General features: G+C 40.5%; 1 protein-coding gene across 1 annotated transcript; it reads right to left on the bottom strand.

Annotated features, from left to right (window-relative positions):
* Nucleotides 1-15,816: 15,816 nt before the first annotated feature.
* Nucleotides 15,817-16,098, bottom strand: LOC128118117 (small ubiquitin-related modifier 2-A-like). The gene has a single exon (XM_052750622.1). It carries the CDS (start codon nt 16,096-16,098, stop codon nt 15,817-15,819), a length of 282 nt encoding a protein of 93 aa, XP_052606582.1.
* Nucleotides 16,099-18,825: the final 2,727 nt, after the last annotated feature.

The following is an 18,825-nucleotide window of genomic DNA, read 5'->3' as shown; positions in this document are numbered from 1 at the left end:
AAAGAGCATCATCTTAAGTGAGTATAAGCAACGAGTTTCTGAATGAGTTTATCCCATGTAGCATTCAGAACAGGAGTTATGAACATGTTGAAACATTATCAATGTTTATCTGAAAATCGAGTTTAACCAGCTGTTTGTATTGTTGTTTGTAAACAACACTGTTTCCGAGCATTATGCATTCTGAATATATGAAGTTTTTTTTTCACATGCTTCTTAATATACTAGGAGAAGCAGAGTATTTGACAAATGAGGTGAAGATAAGGACCTGTTTACATGTTTCGGGAGGAGATAGTTTGGAAAATAACTTGCCAGTTTCTCAGGAAATTGAACACATCATTCCAACTGTAATTTTACTCCTAAGTTTTTACCGAAGGGGGGAAAAATGAGAATCTTCTTATCCTTAAAGACTAACAGACAAACGTTTGCTGTACCTTTACTCATACATGTCAAGAACTAGAAACAAGCATCCATCAATGAGATTATGGATAAACAAGCCATGGTATGTGAACATAGTTAAATACCAAAGAGGAGACAAAGAATTCAAATATACACAGCAATACAGATCAATTTCCAAGACAAACAAAGACAAAAACCTTCATACTGTTAACATTGTACCCCCGTGTGTACACCATGTCAAAAATCAAGCAACTATAAGGTGACTAAAATCAGAAAAAAAGGTGGGGAGGACTTTTTCTTGAGCAAGAAGAGCAGTGGTCAATGGAAAGGAAGGAAACACAAGAGAAATTTTCAGAATGACATAATGGCTTCATATGCTTATATAAGTGTTGACATTCCAAATTAGCAGAATGAATCTTATTTGGCCAAAGAAATAGAGAAAAGGTAAAAAGAACGTACAGTGTTAAAGCATGAGATAATGAACAGAAATGAGACCCCGAAGAGTGCCACCAGTATCTATGGGGTGCTGATTTGTAGACATGTCATTATGAGATCGTGGAGGCTTCCATTATGATTTCAAGGAAGCTCCTTTGTGGCCCCTCCAAAGTGGTTGACTCAGTCAAGATGCAGCTGAATATCTCCTTCCCAGACATCGTCTGTCAGAAACTCATGGAAGTGGATGGTGAACTCAAGCGTCATACTTCCTACGAGAAGTGCAAGGCCACAGAAGTAGCTGTTGATGCTCTGGGTGAAGAGGATACGGGTTAGGTGGTCTGAATCCATGGCAAGAAGGGCAAACCAGGTTTTCTCATGAAGCATATATCTTGACCCATGGCAGAGTGTGCCTGCTATTGAGTAAGGGGCATTCTTGTTATAAGACCAAGAAGTTCTTGTTATAGAACTGTGATACAGTTGAATGTCAAACTGAGTGTTCTCAACTTAGTTATTATAAAAAAAAAAAAAATAGCCGGGCGGTGGTGGCGCACGCCTTTAATCCCAGCACTCGGGAGGCAGAGCCAGGCGGATCTCTGTGAGTTCGAGGCCAGCCTGGGCTACCAAGTGAGTTCCAGGAAAAGGCGCAAAGCTACACAGAGAAACCCTGTCTCGAAAAACCAAAAAAAAAAAAATAAAATAAATAACTGAGAGAAGAATATTCCTGGGCTGACCAATACTATTGTGTTTCAGCAATTAGGGCTCAAATGAGCTGGCAGAATCCAAAAGCTTTTCAGTCCCTAGAAGCTTTTCAATCTAAAGAAAATGTTGTTCACCAAAATGTTGTCACATGGCCCTTAATAAAGAAGGTAAGATGCCCAGGACTAAAGTACCCAGGATTTAACATCTTGTTACTCCATGTATCCTGCAACACAAATACTGACATGGTGATCTGAAGAAATGATGCACTGAGAAAAATGAGAAGGCAGTGGAGTGTGATAAACTTGTGACCAAGAGAATAAAGGAAGAAAAAAAAAAACACTCCAGGAACACATTGTCAAGAGATGTAGGGTGTTCCCGCCAAGAACTTCTACTTCAATGCACTTAGATAAGACTTACTCCATGTTAGTCCAGCTTGTACTTTGCAAGAAAGGAATCCTGGTAGATGAACTAAGATGGTACATTCATAAAGTAAGAGTTACTAAAGAATTCTGCTTAAATTACATTAGAATGAGATTAAGAAGAAGAAAGATAATGCCAGTACAGAGGACTGTAAATTCGAATAAATATGCCATGCTACTCTTTCTAATACAGCTATGCACTGTTTTAAAACATTAAATATCTACCACTTAACATTTACCTGACTTATAAACTGAATTTCACATCCCATCCTTTTCTTCCTGTTAGAAAGTTTCTGTCATAATAAAAATATTAAAATTAGAGTCACCATTCATCCCAAACGTTTATATATTCAATTAAGGAGGCTGAATTTCCATGTGACAAAAATAATTCAACAGATAGAAATGTCATAAAGAACTCTACAAAGGAGGGAGCATGTTCCATTTTCTGATGTACAGATGTGGCATTACTTAGCATCAGAACCTTGTAAAAATGTGAGCATATAAAACATAGAATATCCTAGGCATGTTTAGTGGAAAGTGTAAACACTGAGACAGGGTGGTTAGCGTATAAAGACCTCAGCTGAGTTCCCCTGAACTTATTACCTTACCAATCTAAACACAGGTCTAGACCCTGCTAAGGGATGGGCGGTTTATTTTTATAAAGCGTCACACAGATGTAATAGACAGTACAAGTACCTAAAACCCCAGTTAACCTCACAAATCTTAGATAAAGAGAAACCACTCAGCAGCCAGTTAATAGTCAAATGGCAAATCTGAATCACAAACTGACCAACACACAGTGATGTGTGCGGTTGTCTGCTTTTATGAAAAATGCTTCTCATGAAGAAGGACAGCGTGTAAAGTTTATCTAGTACCATGTGTGAAAAGCAGAAAAACCCCCAGGCTGTCTTTGCTTTTAAAAATAAATCGAGAACAGAAAAATTAGTAAGTTGGAACCTGTCAGAGTGGAAGCCTGGTTAAATATCAAAAAGGTAATTGAGAATTCCATCATTATTTGAAAGTATGAACAGAGCTACATCTCCATGCCTCGGGAACTGGTTCTGGCTAGAGCAGTGTGAAGTATGAATGGACAAGAGGGACAGTGAGGGAAACTTGCTTGCTTTTACAGCAGAAGGTAGATCTGAAACAAAGACATGTTCCAGAGAGCATGTGAGAACAGAATGGGCTAGAAAGCAGGTGCCCATGCCTGGAAAACACTGCTTCTGTAACTGGAGCTGTTTCGTTAACATCCCCACAATACACTGCGGTTCATTCAACCAAAGAATAAATTCATGCTGAGCCTCTATCACATGATAAGTCCTAAGGAACAGCAGTTGGTAAGATAGAGTCTCTTCCTTCTAAGTTCGCCTTGAGTTGGGAGAAGCAGGCAGGCCAGCACAATTCAGTACCATATGATCCAGAGAGAGGACCTGTTGTGCTAAAGAAGCTTCTAGAAAGAATACTTGGTCTACACAACGATGCCTGAAGAACATATGCCTTAGAGACATAAGGAGTGCAAAAGATGCTAGAGTAAGAGGAGCCTGTGTGAGAACAACGGGGCAGGAGAGAAGAGCTAGAAAGAAGCAAGGTTCAGTTAACAAATGGTCTTCTACACCACACTATGGAGCCTAAAATTTTATCTTGAGAATGGTAGAAAGAAGAAGAAACATGACTAAAATTTCACGTCAGAAATGTGAGTGCAGAGACTGGACAACGGGCCAAGCTGGTCGTAGGGACCGTGCAATAATGGACAGGACTGAAGTTGGCCACTTTTGCTGAGAAGAAGCAATGGGGATGTAAGGGAATGAACAGACTTGAGTGGCACCGAGGACAGAGAAGCAGCAAGATTGGGTGGTGGACATTTAGAGTTTTGAAGAAGAGTGTGCACTGGAAAATTCTGTTTGGGGTTGTAAGGGCTGCTGTTCACCACATACTGAAGAAGGAAAAGGTGAGGGGTGGGTTTGGAATAGAGATGGCAGCGTGTCCTCGTCATCACAGAGGTACCATGATAACGTGCTTGAGGCATTCCTGGGAAAGTGTGGTGAAGTTAATGAGAGGAGAAAGGGAATGAGGAGGGAGGGAGAGCAGAGCGAGGGGAGAGAGGGAAAGAGAGAGAGGGAGGGAGGGAGGGAGGGAGGGGGAGAGTTTAAAGATATCCGGATATGATACGCCCTCCAGAAGTTCCTTCAAGAGGTGGAACATAGTGGAATGTAATTAGATCATGGGAGAGGCCATGACTTGGCTAATTCTGTCTCAAATCAATAAGTCACAGCTACGAGAAGTGAAGTAGCTTTGGTGAGAGCATGTTGTCACAAAAGAGGAAAGAAGTAGGGATGTACCTCAGTGGTGGAGTGCCTGCCTAGCATATGTAAGATCTTGGGTTCAAATCCCAGCCATTGTAAAAAACAAAAATAATTTTTAATTGAGATTGACTCCTTCCTGTCATCTTATATTCTGCCTTACCAGAAGATGTATTCTGAAAGTGACTGATTCCATATTTGCTTCTCCATCACGTTGTATCGCAGACAGGGGCCTCTTGCTAGATCATTACTGTCATGCTGTTTGTAGCTTCCAAGGAAACCTCTTTACTTTTTAAGTAATCAAGCCTCAAATATTTTGTTTTAGAAAGGCACCATGAACTAAGACAGAGAGCTAAAGCAATAATAATAAAAGAAACCTAGCAGAGAAAACATGACAATATATGGCATGAAAGAGGAAGGGGGAGGAAAAGCAAATGGCCAGTATGATATTACGTAACAGGGACAGGAAAAAATTACTCAGAGATGAGGAGCAATAGGTGATTTAGCAAATAAAAAAAAAATAGAGATGAAGAAGAGCAGATCATGGAAGCCAAAGAAGAAGTCTTGTGAGACCAAGGATGTGTTCAACAGCGCTGAATACTGCAGGGGAAATATAAAATGGAGACTATTAAATACCCGTTAAATTTAATAACATTTATACAAATAATAGCAGGCCTGTGTTGTACAGCCGTGGATCCCCTCCTTCACGGGGAGGAAGGAAGCTATTGTCCGTGTTTCTCTGGGACCTGCTGGCTCTCTAAAACCCTCCATTCCCTCAGCCCCTCCAGCTGGATGCTGCCCGTATTCACTACAGCATGCTTTGCACTGTTCTAAGCATGTCCTGCTGCCCTTACTTTTATAACTTTGCAGCAGAATTACCTCCCCCAGCCTTGTTATCAATGAGAAAGACTTAACCATTATTAGCAGCTCATTAATTACAGTGCCCTTGAAAGAGATGTCGTGGACACCAATCCTCACCTCCTTAAACACACACACACACACACAGAGTGAGCCTGTCCTCTCCCCCCAACCCCCATCCCCCACCTCCTCTCTTCAGTGACATTTCCTCTTGTGGTATAGTTAACTCTACATGCTTGTCTTCCATGTACAGTTAAGTTTTTTAGAAACACAGGCAGCCTCTTGTACTTGGATCTCTCCTGCCTGCCCACCCTTGTGCGGTGAATATTTCATAAATATTTACCATTTAAGTTGTTTGATTGAATTGATTAAAAGCTTACCTGTCTTCCTTCAGTCTTCAGTTCTTGGTAGAGGTTGGAAAGTGTAACAAACTTTAACTTTTGAAGATGAATTTTTTCCATTTGGGGCCTAATTTGAAGGACTATCTAATTCTGTAGTTTTTATCATTGGGTTATATTTATTCTGTAAATTGATGTTTAATGATTCACTATATAAAAAGACATTTTTGACAGTTTAAGGGTATTTTCATTTAATTTGTATTAAAATAGTATTATGTTGACTCTAAATTGCATGAATAAAATTAACAATATAAGATAAATGTATCTGATGTTGAAAAGTGTTTGATAAGATTCAACCTCCTCCCCTCATAAGAGCACTCCACAACTCATAACAGAAAGACCACTAAAATTAAGGCTATATGTGCAAAGTCCCTACTTAATATACTCAACAGTAAAAGATCAGTATTTTTTCTAAGATCATGAACAAGAAAGAAATGCTACCACTGCCTATTTTTTTGCAGTAAAAACAAAATAGTTGGTGTGGGGTAATAGAGAGAGGAAAGAAATTTAACTCATAGGTTAAAGATCTAAGACTGTGGTATTGGCTCCTACACAGACCTAATGAGGGCCTGTGACAGATGTCACCACAGTAGTGGCGTGTGTGCAGGAAGCACCGCAAGGGTGAACAAGGTAGCCAGAGGGCAGTCTCAAGAGTGATGCTGCTCCAGAACAACACTGATGCTTTCTGAGACAGTGCTCTCATGACTCACCCACCTTCCACTAGACCCACCTCTTAAAGATCCTGACACCTCAATATCACACTGGAGACCAGGCTTCCAGCAAAAGAAACTTATAGCTATATGCTCGAATGATATCTAAAACATAGACGATGCCTACTCTTACCACTGCCATTCAGCACTGTATTAAAAGTCCTAACTGAAGCTCATGAGCAAAAGTAAATAAAAATGCAAAAACTGTAAAAATATACAGCATGGAAATTAGAAGGTTATCTGTTTTCAGATGGTATAATTTCATAGGTACAGACACCACCACGTTACAGAGAGAGAGAGAGAGAGAGAGAGAGAGAGAGAGAGAGAGAGAGAGAGAGAGAGAGAGAGAGAATTACTTGGACTTTTCACTATGACCAAATGCCAAAGAGAAGCAGCTTGAGAGAAATAATTATTCGATTTGGCTTACAATTTTAAAGGGTTCTGTCCAGCGTGGCATGAACAGTGTGGTAGAGCAGAGTAGTTCATACCATGGTGGTTAGCAATCAGCAGAAGGGAAGAGCAGAAGGGGTTGATACAAGAGGTAACCTGAAAGGACACATCCCCAAGTCACCTACTTCCTCTAACTAAACCCATTCTCCTTCCTTTTACCACATCTCAAGGCCATCATGCAGGGCACCCACCAAAAGAGTCATCCATTCATTAGTTCAGAACCCTCATGATCTACTCATCAGTAAATATGCTATCAGACCTCCCAGAGGTCCCCTAGGTATTTCTCATTCCAATCAAGTTGATAGTTAAGATTAGCCACCCTATGCTCCAAGAAATATGATAACTAATAAATAAATTCAGCAAAGTTCCAGGACATGAAATCAACACACACAAAAACTGTGTTTCTGTGTGCTAGCCGTAAACATCTTGCTAAATGAAGTTATAAAAAAAATGAAATTAAGAAAACAATTCCATTTACAATATCAAGAAAAATAAGATAGTCATAAACCTAACTGAAGATGTAAAATATTTATGCATTGAAAACTATGTAAAATATCACTGAACAAAATTAAGAAATATTTACCTGTGTTCATGATTGTAAATCTTAATATTATCAAAAGTATCAATCAAAACTATCAAAACATTCTATATGCTTAAAAAAAACCTCTATCATAATACTAGGATACTTTTATAGATAAAGAAGCAAACCTACCCTAAAATGTATATGATGTTTTGGTTTGAATATGAACTTTCTCCCACAGGTTCATACTTTGAATTTTCAGTCTCTAGTTTTTAATGTCATTGGATTTCTCAGGAGCTGTGTCCTGATAGCAAAGGTAGAGATGAAGGAGTAGATCTATGAAGGTCATACCTACCTTACTGATTCCAATATAGCTCTGCTTTCTACTCTGTCCCCAACAGAGAACCTCCTATTGCCATGCCTCCTCCAGCCAGATCTAAAGTTCCCCTGAATGTGTAAACCCAATAAGTTATTTCTCTAGTAAGATGTTTTGTTTGGTATTTGGAGCACAGTGACATGAATGTAGTCAATGCTATGCAATTCATGGGACCTAAAGTAGCAGTAACAATTCTGGAAAAGAAGAACATGAAAGTTGGAATACTCATGCTTCAAAACAGATCAAAAAGCTAATGGAAACTGCACAATGCTGGTAGGAAGACCAAGACATAGATGAACACAACAGAGAAGAGATCCCAGAAAGAAATCTTGGCCAATGTGGTCAAATGATCTTTTACAATGTTGTTAAGATCATTTAATCAGGGAAGGACATTCTCTTGAATAAATATTCCTGGGAAAACTTGCTATTCACCCAGCAAGTCCTCTTGCACATTTGCCTTCTTAATTCAAACTTTGAATGAATTCAGAGACTGCAAGTCCTGCTTCTCTTCAGATCACCTGGAGCTAAGAGAGGCAAGGGTGAAAGAAAGAGACATAGCCTGTAGGGATCAACGGTTTGAGTACTTGTCAGGGGGCAGTGAGAGTGTCAGTGAAAACTGTGTATCCTTTCTGTGAGAAGGGTCTAGCTCAGTGAGCCACAGCTTATGATGTAGGCATTGTTGGAAGTCAACGTGGAAGACAGATTGAAAACCACACCTCTGCTGTGGTGGTAGCCCAGAGAAGGTCCCAAGAGACTCTATTACTCATCCATTCAAAGGATGCTTCCCAAAGCCAACAAAGGCAAGAACTAAATGATGGTTATAAAATTAACAAAGTCCCCGACACAATGCTCCCTACAGGCGAGGACACTGTAATTACCACCCTGACTGGGTAATGGCAAAGGAGGGAGAGAGAAAGATGTGGAATGTGATTTATTATTTTTCAGTTAACTGGAGGCTTGACCCTGGCAACAATCCACATTACACTGCACATACACTTCACTGTGTACACACACACACACACACACACACACACACACACACACACACACACTATCAGTACACATCAAAATCTCCAGAAACTCTTAGTTCATTTTTCCCTGCCTTTGGTTCTCAGGGAGGCTAGTTCAACACGCCTTTTCTTGGATGCAAACCTGGCTTTTATGACCTCAGAGGCCAGAGCACAGACTTCCCTCTCGTGGGAGGGACAGGGTCAAGCGGAGGCTTCCTTAGTGTCTGTTCTTCCACCACAGCACCATGCTGCCTGTCTCAGGACGCTGTAGTCTTTGTATAATCTAAATGCAAACTATTATCAAACACAAATATTATATAACGAAGTTCATTTAGTTTTAGTTACCACTCTGATGTGGTCCAGCCCTGGAGGACAACACTGCTTGACATCCATAACAGAACTTCATGAAGAAACAAGGCCAACACTTGCTAATTAGTAAGATGCACTGCAGAAAATCTCACACAGAGGAATTACCCTGTGTTTAAGTTTATTACTCTAGAACAGATAAATTAATGTCTATAAATATGGTAAAAGAAAGCACAAAGCACCATTATTTACACAGTGCCATCAGAACGCCAAAAAAAGTTTAACACAACTGATAAACCTGAGAAAAGTGATCACTTATGAGCTAAATATGCCAAGAAAAATAAACACTATAGAAGCACTTTTAAAATAGCTATAAGGCAACAAAATGTAAAAACTTCTACTAATAGTAACAACTATAGATGTGTATATATGTATATAATGCTTATATTTATGTATATATTGCTTGTATTAATAAGAATGAAAGAACATTGTTTAAAAATAGAATATTTCACTGGCCTTTGGTGGAACACACCCTTAATCCCAGCACTTAGGAGAGAGAAGCAGGAGGATCTCTGAGGTCAAGACCATCCTGGTGTACAGAGTGAGTTCCTCAACAGCCAGGGCTACAAGGAGAAACTCTGTCTTGAAAAAACAAAGAAAATGAAAATCAAAAAAAAAGAGGAAGAGAGAGAAGAAATATTTCCATCACATGGGGATGTAGAGACACAGGATCAGGGTTTCAGGGTTAACTTCAGCCACCTAGCAAATTTGAGGACAACCTGACCTAGACGAGACCCTATTTTGAAAAAAAAAAAATACTCAAACAAAATTAAATTCATTAAATGGAACAATGCCCTATGTCACTGATTTAGAAATATTATTTTAAAGGCACTTATCTTTTTAGGATTATTTTTCAAATTTATTTCATGTCAAGCCCCCCAAATTCAGTAGAAATAAGTCCTTAGGGAGAAGGAAGCCAAGTGTCCTCTTGGAGCTTCTCATAACCAGTACCCACTGGAGAAGATGAACAAAGAACCACCAGGAGAAGTCAAGTGGGCAAAGGGCACAGCATCACTGAGTTGCAGCAGGGCCTGGTGACCCAGAACCAAATGTGTTAACATAGCAGGTCTGTGACCCAGGCTTTACCTCCACCTTCCAAATGCCACACAGAGGGTCTTTTACCTGGAGCAGATGAACTTGGAACTATTCAGGAATAGTTTTTGTAGGAAATAGAATTGTAGGAAACATGCCTACAGTGTACATCTACCAAAGTCATGGAGTTTTCAGAAATATCAATTATAAAAACGAGAAGTGTGTGGACAACTTTATGGTGATGGCATCAATGACAACATGCAAAGGCTCAGACCTGCCTTGCACAAGCTTCTTGTGTTTCATAAAACCTTTTTAAAACTAAGAGGGAAATACTGCAGGAAATACCTTCAGGATTGTAAATCTGTTCAATGGCTTTCCAAATCAATACAGAAAGATGAGCACTTTATCATGATTGATCTTGGTTGTCAGCTTGCCTGGATCTAGACCCAACCAAGAGGTATGCCTCCAGGCACACCTGCAAGAGATAGTTCCGATCGAGTCATATGAAATGGAAAGACCCACCTTAAAGGTGGACAGCACCTCCTGAAGCCACCTAGAAGGAGGTCCAAGGGAAACAGCTGTGCTTTACATGGCCTGCCCTTGCACTGCCTTCCCAGTGTGCTGGCCAGTTCGCTACCCTGTCACGATTGACAACTCTGCTGCTGCTGTTCTTGACAGATGTCAAGGATACCTGAGCCCAGCTTCTTAAGTCTTCCAGTGGATACTGAAGACCAAAAGTTCTCAAGGAACCCTCCAGACCCTCAGGACCACTGTATAAACTGATCTAATAAACAACCTTTTAATATATATTCAATTATGTTGGTTCTGTTGCTCTAAAGAACACTGATTAATGCATACTTGCCTGCTGTTTCAAATGTCTAAAAAGAGTAAAAACTACTAATTCACAAAAGAATAAAATTTAATTAAAGTACTCAAACACACTTTTAAGTGTTAACTCCCACTGGAAACAAAATGAACAAGTAAAATGCTTTCCCAACCTTTGGGCAGAACTGGAAAAAATTAAATATATCTTGGCTTGACAATGATATTGAGAAGTCATGGGAAAACTTCAATATTTTCATACTTTGTGATCTAGATGTTTTAAAGTTATTAATTTGTCCAAAAATATACAATCATGTAACAGTTATCAAATATTCTGGGTAATAAAGACTAATGTTTTTGGATTGTAAGGGTATTTGGAATACAAAAGTGGGAAAATTATGAGTATCTTGGAATAACAGATTAGTTCAATGAACTTTGCTATCTCTATACAATCAAATACTGGACTGCAAAGCCCTGAAAACATTTGATTAAAAGCATCAAACAGTAGATACCCTGCCTCAATAAGCTTTTATCATGCAATATTATTTTTGCAAAAAGTAATTTTCAATCCACACAAATAGACTCACCACACATAGGTTAAAGTTAATGAAAATCTATGCACTCAACTGTAGGTCTAAAACAACCCTCTAGTACTTAATTTCATTGAATGTGTATAATCAATTTAATGTAAGGGAATCAAAAGCTTGAGTATGTGATAACACTCTCCCCCTACTTCCCTCCCTAAATCTATACAATTATTAGACACGAGGGACAGGGAAGAGAGAAAGCTGAACTCAGCTCAACAGGTGCTGTTCACAGAAAGTCTTGAAAGATGGTAGAACTTGGCTTGGGAGCACAGGAGGCCCCAGGGGGTGTAGGAGAGGTGAGCTCAGTTTGAGGTGCAGCAGGTGCAGACTTACATGCTAGACATGAAGCTGAAAGATAAGATAGCACTTTAAAAACTGTACTTTTGTTGTTCTGAAGAGGAGGCTGAGTTTCTCAGTAAGGATGCACCCTTGTTCTGGGTTGGTGTTTAATCTGAAATGAGAACTGGGAAACCTGCCTTTCACCTACCAATCATGCCCCTTAGACCCTGCAACAGGCTCTCTGAGCTGGGGGTTCTTGATACCCAAGTGGGCATAAATGTTTCACCAAATGATCTTTTTTTATGAGTGCAAAATCCTCAACACCCACATAAGATGTTAGGTATGCCTGTGAGTGCCTATAATCCCTGTGTTGTAGGCAAAAAGACAAGCAGTCCCCAAGAGCTCATGGGCCAGTCAACCCAACGAAAACTCCAGTTCATTGAGAGACGAGGCAGTAAGGGAAAGAATGATACAGCAACATTCTGTGCTGGCCCATGGGTGAGAACATTCACACACTCATGCGCAACACACACATGCACACGCACACACACATACACATAATGTGAAAATAAAATGAATCTTAAAGTAGGTTAGAAGAGAATCCAAGTATTGGGAAATCTGGCATTGTGAACTGTGAATCACAAACTTGAGATGCCAGAGACATGATGAATAATGTTCTTAACATTTAAGGAGGTAGTGACTTCAGACTGCCTTGTGCTGAATTTAGTCATCAAAATACATCCTCAGATCACCCACACTACAAACACACACACACACACACATACACACACACACACACACACACACACACACACACACACACACACACACTCATGCACATGCATGCACACGTTCACACACACACACACACACACGCATTTAAAACTTTCAAATCTCAAATCTATAAAGATTTTGAGAGAAGACATTATGAAAATTATATATGTGTTTACCAAGTAGCCAGGTTGCAAAATAAATTACCTTTTCCGGTCTCATTTTGCTGTTCTGCCTTCCAGAACTTGATGTTTTCCATTTACAAAAAAAAAAAAAAAAAAAAAAAAAAAAAAAAAAAATTCATTTTAAAAACTTGCATTTAACTCTATACTTGTAAATATTTATGCACGTTTCCAAAGAATCATAAGCTTGACTACATTTTTCCATGGTTACTGGTGACTTATATGCCTAATACATCATGTTAGATCTCACATGTCCTCTCACAATAAAGTGTTCAAATGAAAAGGCCATAACCCAAACAACCTGACAGCCAGTCAGCAGACACTCAGAAGGAAAAAAAAAAAATAAAAACACGAGGTAGAAATAATCTATAAAATTAGTCTGTATTTAATGCGAGATGATTTTTTAATAAAAATTATTTTCTCAAGGTGGAACTTGTTCAGAATTCACAGGGTTAACAGACAACGTTTAAAAAGTCACCAGAGGATGTCAGTGACCCCCACCCCATCCGACTTTCACCTTCACTCACATGGCAAGTAGGATATGGACACGATGCCCTACGCCACACTCACAGCAGCACTACTGACCGTGATTGCGCTATGCTGTGTGTGGGAGACTGAGAAACGCAGTCCTTCCTGTCATGTGCACATATGAAGCTCGTTGAGAGATCTCTAACTGCAGCTGCTTTTCATAGCGCCTGCCCTTGTTTACATCTCTGCCTCCAAAATACAAAATGGGCCGTTGCTAGGAATGAGCCACTTCATTTCCTGACCGCTGCAAGCCAGCCCAGTGTCTCTCTTGTTCCTTCCCAGATGTTCCCCCAGCACAGCCATGTTGCCTGACACTATGTTCTGCCTCGCTCTTGGATAACAAAATCAACTATCTTGAATTATTAGTGTCACTTTGGTTGGGACTGTATACACCACGGTGATACAATAATAACATTGAGAAGCAAGTCTGGGGCCTGTTACATATTGAATAGCTGAAAGAGGCCAACCATAGAACACAGGGATGGCTGAAGTTTAGTTTCTACCATGAAATGTTTCTAACGTGCACCTACTTCCAAGAGGGTGCAAAACTAGGGGGTGATAAGCACCTGGACAGACAAAGGAGATACCTTGTCTGGGGCTAATGCTCAGCAGGTAAGAGCACTGGTTACTCTTCCAGAGGATCTGAGTTCAGCTCCCAGTATCCACACCCGGCCGCTTCTGTAACCACCTGTAAATACAGCTTCGAGGGATCCAACGCTCCCTCCTGGCTCTGCAGGTGCCTGAATGCATGCGACATATACACACAGCCATCAATTTAAAACTACATTTCTTAAAAAGTAGTTGGCTTTACATATAAATGCCATACGTGTTATATATGTGTAGTTTTGTAGATCTTAAACATATATTTATTAATTACAATATCAAAAAGTAGTTACCTACAAAGAAAGACCATTTCCAGTTTAAAGGGGAGGGATCATTCCCAGAAAAGAGTGTATTTGGGAAGATGGTGACGAGGGAAAACACTCGTATCATGGATCTATGGAAAATATCAAAGTTGGGTATTCATGTGATATTTTAGGTGAACATGTAGGTTTAAAGCAAAAAAACAAAAAGACAGCATGGTGTAAAAGAACAAAGTGGATGGAAGGATTTAAGGTATTATAGAGATTTCACATAAGACCTGAAATGGATTAATAACTCTGTGAACCTTATAGTGATCTTCATCCTCGCAGGGCAGCTGTTGAACCTCCTGAGACTTCACTTTTACATTGAAAGGGCAAGAGCAGGGCTGGAGGGATGGCTCAGTGGAGAAGGTGCTTGATGCGCAGGCCTGAGGACATGAGTTTGGACTTCCAGAACCCATGAGAAAGCTGAAGGCTCACATCTATACAGTACGGTGGTCAGAGGCTAGTGGAGACAGCGTTCACTAGCCAGCCAGTCTAGGCAGAACAGAAAGGACCAGGATCAGTAAGGAAACCTAACTCACAAAATAAGGTAAAGAAGTGAGCAAGTGAAAAGACTTCCAGACATCAGCTTCTGGCCTCCACATTTGCCTTCATACACACACACACACACACACACACACACCCATGCACGCACGCATGCAAGCACAATTGTCCCACACACATGCACACACAGTATTTTTTTTTAAATAAAGTAAGAATGCTTTTTTTTTTCATTTTAAACAAAAGGCTTATTTAAATAAGACAACTCTTAACTTGACAAGAAAGCTACATAGGATTGGATTTTTTTCTAGAATAATGTATCTCTACTTAAAGACATATTGCCCCATATACAACAGCTATGTACAAACAGTAATAAAATCACCCTTGGTTTTCCAATGACAAATGAAAAACACTGAAATTCTCCAATCAAGCAAAGTAGGCAAAAAGCTTTATGTTGTATTATTTTGTTAAGACAGTGAGAGCAAAATAACTCACTGGAATATAAAGGTAAGAGTCAAGTGAGCCGAAAGTTAGACCAACAGCTGTGGAACCTGCATGGGACCAGACTAGGCCCTCTACACACGGGAGACAGTTGTGTAGCTGGGTCCATTTGAGAGGCCCCTGGCAGTGGGATCAGGATCTACCCCTAGTGCATGAGCTGGCTTTCTGGGGCCCATTACCTATGGTGGAACACCTTGCTCAGCCTTGATGCATGGGGGAGGGGCTTGGTCCTGCCTCACCTGAATGTATCAGGCTTTGCTGACTCCCCATGGGAGCCCTTACCCTATTGGAGGAGGGGATGGAGGGTGGTTTGGTGGAGGGGGGAAGTCTGTGGTTGATATGTAGAGTGAGTGGAAAATTTCCTTAAATAAAAAAAATAAGAAAGAAAGAAAGAAAGAAAGAAAGAAAGAAAGAAAGAAAGAAAGAAAGAAAGAAAGAAAGAAAGAAAGAGTGCAGTGAGTGTTCCATTAATGAAAACGGGTGTTTTCACAGAACCAGTGCTTTTCCCCATACCATCTCCATCTGCTGTCAACTAAAACAGAATGTTGGCCATTTGACTTATTTTTAAAGAGAACATAAAAAAGCACAACATGCTTGTGTACATACACTAGTTACTTTACGTCCAATAAAGGAATGGGGAAGGGGAAATGAAAGAATAGAGAAACCTATACTGAATGGTCAGGATGTGGCCGAAACAAATTGCAGCTTTCTAACTGAGAATGTATTCATGATCTGTAACAAAATTCTGGAGTAGAGTAGCAGGCTCCCTGCTTAGTAGGCACTTCCTGTCTGCCACTGGAACACATCTGTCATATCTGCATCCTCTGCTTCCAGCTGTGCAGGTGTGTCTCTTTCACTGATTGGCTGCTCATCCAACTGGAATCCGATCTGTCTCACAGACAAACCCTGTGCTTCACAACAGGCTTTCGTTGGTTCACTAATTGTCTGCCTCTTGACCTCAAAAAGCACCACAGAACCATCGTCCGCCACCTTCACAGGTATATGATCGCTGTTCTCAGTCTTGGCTCCTTCCTCAGATTTCTTGTCTACCATGGCACATGCCGGAGTCCGCTCAGCTGCCACCTCACAAAAGAGGCATCAGGTCTGCCTTGAAGAAGCATACAAGTACACCAGGGGCCACAGAAGAGGCAGGAGTGGTAGACCAGGCAAAGGGTGCCAGCACTGAGTACACTTCTTGAAACCTGGGCACTGCAATGTTTGAAGAACTAGGAAGAAACACAGCTATGCCTCCTACCCAAAAGGGACACACATGTAATGTTGGCATCCAACAGACCCAGACAGGGATAGCTGGCGTTGTGTACAGAATAGTCCTATGATAAAGCCTGTGCAGCTTCCATGGTTATCCAGGTACAGAGGGCAAACCTGTTTCGTATTAACTAAGACTGGAAGCCAATTCTTTGTGGCTTAAATATACATAATTATCTAAATTGGATGTCAGCATAATTAATTTTCTAGACGTGTAAAGCTTTGCCTGGTGCTTGGGCAGCTGCTAAAACACACTTTTATCACTATGTGTGATTCTGTCACACTCAAAGTAGAAGACAGTCTTGACAACATCTATTTGAACATTTTCTTCATTTCAATCCAAACGTACACATTGTAAGGAGTCACCCTCAACCAGGGCACTCGGCACCTACAATGTCACATTTTGAAATGCACGTTATCTTGTCATCAATTACTTTCCTTCTTTTTTTTATTATGTCAAGGATTTGTTGAGTTTTTAGAGTGATGCATGGAGATGGGAAAACTTTCTGAAATTTTATTTCAGAAAGTAAAGATAATAGTACTTTTTTTATGAATAAGAGGATACTCCCTCTGTCTCTTGCACGAAAATCACCATTGTTAAAGCTCTACCTTCGCAGTGTGTGCTGGATTCTCTCTTACTGTGAACAGCGCTGGAATGGCGATGGGCACAGGGGCAACGCTCATCCCGGCTGTCGGAGACCTCAGCTTTCCTTGCTGGCAGTAGGATGTTTACAGGACCCCGGGGAGATGCTCTGCTAATGAGTTACAGGCTGCCTCATCCATCCAGCGCTTTGACTATCTGCCTAATCTTCTGAAATTCCTAACCTTATGCTTCCTCCTTCCTCCTACAAGAGGTCCTTCTGGGAGACACTGGATACAGAGACGAACCACTCTAATCTGGGGTCCTGCAGTCGAGTGGATATGTACAACCCGGGGGACTGCAGCTTTGTTTATCTTTCCTACTTGTCTGGTGGGAGGTTCGGGTAAAGGAGAAGGCTTCAGATTACAGGTCTTGGAAAAACATCCAAGTGGTGTGTTGTTGTTGTTGTTTTAAAATTCCAGTCATTCATAGCGGAGGTCTGAAACGGTCTTACTTGAAAATGAAGTTGTGTGCTTTGGTTACACCGGTCTCTCCACTCTGACAAGAAAAAAACCTGGAACATCCTGCTGTGTTTTCAAAAGAGAAGTTGAGGGTCCATAGGTGACTGTTTCATGCAATTTGAGGATAATGACCAAAGAGTAAGATGCCCTTGTGTGAAAGCAGCAAGGACATCATTTATAAAGTCAGACTTATTGATCTAGGTTAAGCTGTTTTATTTTAAACTGACTGGCAAATGGAAGGAGACATTTGGGGATACAGATATTTTGGCTATTTCTTGGTTTTCAATAATTAAAATTTTATGTCACCTTGGAATCTATGGGTAACAAACAAATTTTTATAAAATCAGATGATGTCTTAACATGGATACATTTTGAGTAAAGCAAAGTTATGATGTTGCTCAATTAGGAACGAATGTTATGAAACCCGATCATTTTCCTTTCTAGAGTTCGGGTTTGTGAGTTCAGTTCCCAGGTGGCAATAAATGGGTAATAGGTTTAATGGATTCCTGACTCTTGGAGTGGCCACATCTCTCCCCTGAACACAGAGGCCTTCAAAGGGACCTGTTCACAAAGGAGGCTTCTGAGGAGGCAAGGTATTGGTTGAATAATTTCTGTCTCAGCAGAGCTGTTCATCACAGCTGAGCTTTGTGAGTGTTGGAATGATGTGTGTGTGTGTGTGTGTGTGTGTGTGTGTGTGTGTGTGTGTGTGTGTGTGTGTGTTATAGTTGGGGAGGGTGTCAGCTTCAGAGTCACTGAAACACAGTACATAGTGTCCCTTTTCAACTCTGTACACGTTCAGACTTCTCTCTGACAAGACCTTCCCATCAGGATGGGAAGTTCAAAAGTCCAGTGCAGTCTGAGTTGAATGGTCACCAGTAAACAACCCCTGTGAATGAAAAGGTCAAAAGCAATTGATAACCATCCCAGTCCTGAAGCATATAAATGGCCTGTCGTCATCTGTGAGCTATTGTTTATCTGTCAGCTAGCACGGGCCTTCTTCCTTCTACCCATCCCTCATCCTGCATGACGACTGGTTATTATCTTTACATTTTTTGATAGCCTGGATGCTGGAACGCACAGTAAAGGTCTTGAAAACTGAAATAGGAACATAATTTTTCGAGCACTAGAAGTTTGCTAATTCACAGAGACTTTGAATTAAATAGCTAATTGAACTGGTCTTCTTTTTTATTAATTAAAACTTATTCATTTATTTGATATCCCTGACCACAGTTTCCCCTCCCTTCTCTCTTCCCATTCCCTCCCCCACCCCATCTCCCCTGCTCCTTCCCTAATCCACTCCTCCTCTGTTTCTGTTAAGCAAGGGGCAGGCCTCCCAAGGGTATCAACAAAACAGGGCTTGTGAAATTTGTCCAGCCTTTTCCACAGTCATGGAACAGACAGAAGAGAAAGGGC

The sequence above is a fragment of the Peromyscus californicus genome, unplaced genomic scaffold (genome assembly GCF_007827085.1).
Source record: "Peromyscus californicus insignis strain IS unplaced genomic scaffold, ASM782708v3 Scaffold_22__1_contigs__length_63687245, whole genome shotgun sequence".
NCBI classification, from domain to species: Eukaryota; Metazoa; Chordata; class Mammalia; order Rodentia; family Cricetidae; genus Peromyscus; species Peromyscus californicus.
This window is presented reverse-complemented; position numbering and strand designations above follow the sequence as displayed.